The sequence below is a fragment of the Engraulis encrasicolus genome, chromosome 3 (genome assembly GCF_034702125.1).
Source record: "Engraulis encrasicolus isolate BLACKSEA-1 chromosome 3, IST_EnEncr_1.0, whole genome shotgun sequence".
NCBI classification, from domain to species: Eukaryota; Metazoa; Chordata; class Actinopteri; order Clupeiformes; family Engraulidae; genus Engraulis; species Engraulis encrasicolus.
This window is the reverse complement of record NC_085859.1, coordinates 44491727-44493220: the sequence shown is the minus strand read 5'-3', so window position 1 is coordinate 44493220 and position 1494 is coordinate 44491727. Positions and strand designations below refer to the sequence as shown.

At 40.0% G+C, this 1494-nt stretch overlaps 1 protein-coding gene across 1 annotated transcript in view; it reads left to right on the top strand.

The window, feature by feature from the left end:
• ccdc157 (coiled-coil domain containing 157) overlaps positions 1-542 on the top strand; it is a 6407-nt gene extending 5865 nt beyond the window's left edge. The window contains exon 9 of the mRNA XM_063194151.1: positions 331-542. Coding sequence (XP_063050221.1) covers positions 331-542 — 212 coding nt within the window. The remainder of the gene's footprint in view (positions 1-330) is intronic.
• Positions 543-1494: the final 952 nt, after the last annotated feature.

Genomic DNA, 1494 nt, shown 5'->3' with positions numbered 1-1494 from the left:
GCCAATGTCATAAACGCTTTATGGCCATGAAAAGTTGACATTGTTAGGCCTGTCTTTGTCATAAGTGAATTTCGCCTTACAATGCTTATGACATTGTCATTGACATAATGTTTATGACACATGCATGACTGCATTATGACAATGTTATGACACCATTATGTCATATGTATGAAGCAGTATAGGAAAAGTCCATAGATGTCAAATTGTCTATAGATGTGTCGAGATGTGAGGCGAGAATTGGAGGCATTGCTTTAAACTGGAAGCAGACATCTGAAAATAATTCTTCAGTAAAATTAGCAAAAGTCATTGCCTCCATTTCATGTGCTGTAGGTACAGGTGACGTCCTGGGGGACATGGAGCAGCAGCTGCAGGTGAACTGTCTGCGCATCCGCGTGCTGGAGAAAGAGAACAGCACCTTGCAGACTAGCCTGGACAAGCTGAGAGAGAGAGGAATTGCCCGGCACTTAGACCCCCACCAGCCTTCCCAGGTGAGGGGACACCAACTAGGGGACACCAACCAGGGGCCTCATTTACTGTTTTAGTTTGGTTTAGTCAATTTGGTTTAAAGGGACACTGTGTGAGATTTTTAGTTGTTTATTTCCAGAATTCATGCTGCCCATTCACTAATGTTACCTTTTTCATGAATACTTACCACCACCATAAAATTCTAGGTATTCATTATGACTGGAAAAATTGCACTTTTCATACATGAAAAGGGGGATCTTCTCCATGGTCCGCCATTTTGAATTTCCAAAAATCCCCATTTTAACTGCAAAAATGACTGTTCTTGAACCATACTAGAAAATATCTGTTTATTACTTATGTAAAGATCAAATTTGGCAATAGGCAGCCCAGTTTCAATGAGCAGCATAGTTGCAGTACCTTTTTTGACCATTCCCTGCACAGTGTCCCTTTAATCAGTCAGGGACCATGTGCAAAGTACATTCATTACAAAGTACAGAGAATCTCTGTCAGAGATGACCTGCACCAGATTATATCTTAAAAGCTCATTTCCATCTGCAGTACCTGGACAGGTGAGAAACATAAAATACAGTACATTTGGAGTAGCCACTCAGGGATACACACTCACATACTGTACAAAGACATAGATTTTGATTTGAGTGAAAATCTGAAACACTACGTTTGCACTTAAAAGTTCAAATGTATCAGTCCACGCATAGACAGGTTTTCATGCTGATTCATGTGGTATGTCCGATTTCACATGAAATTCAGTAAACATGAACACTGCAGGTGCCAAGAAGACAAATCTTTTAGTGGATAAATCTTTCTTCCTATCTGTGGTCCTACTGTTTACACTTGTTAATTTGTGCTGGTTCTACCTGAGCCTTTGTTAATGTTTGACCTGGTCACATACTGTATAGTCTATGACTTTGCATATTACATGTCCTTGTCCTTATTTGTGTACTTTTTTTGACTTTATTATCTTAATTTTGTCCACTCAGGGGTGGGCTATGCAGCATCAGACTGCATCTG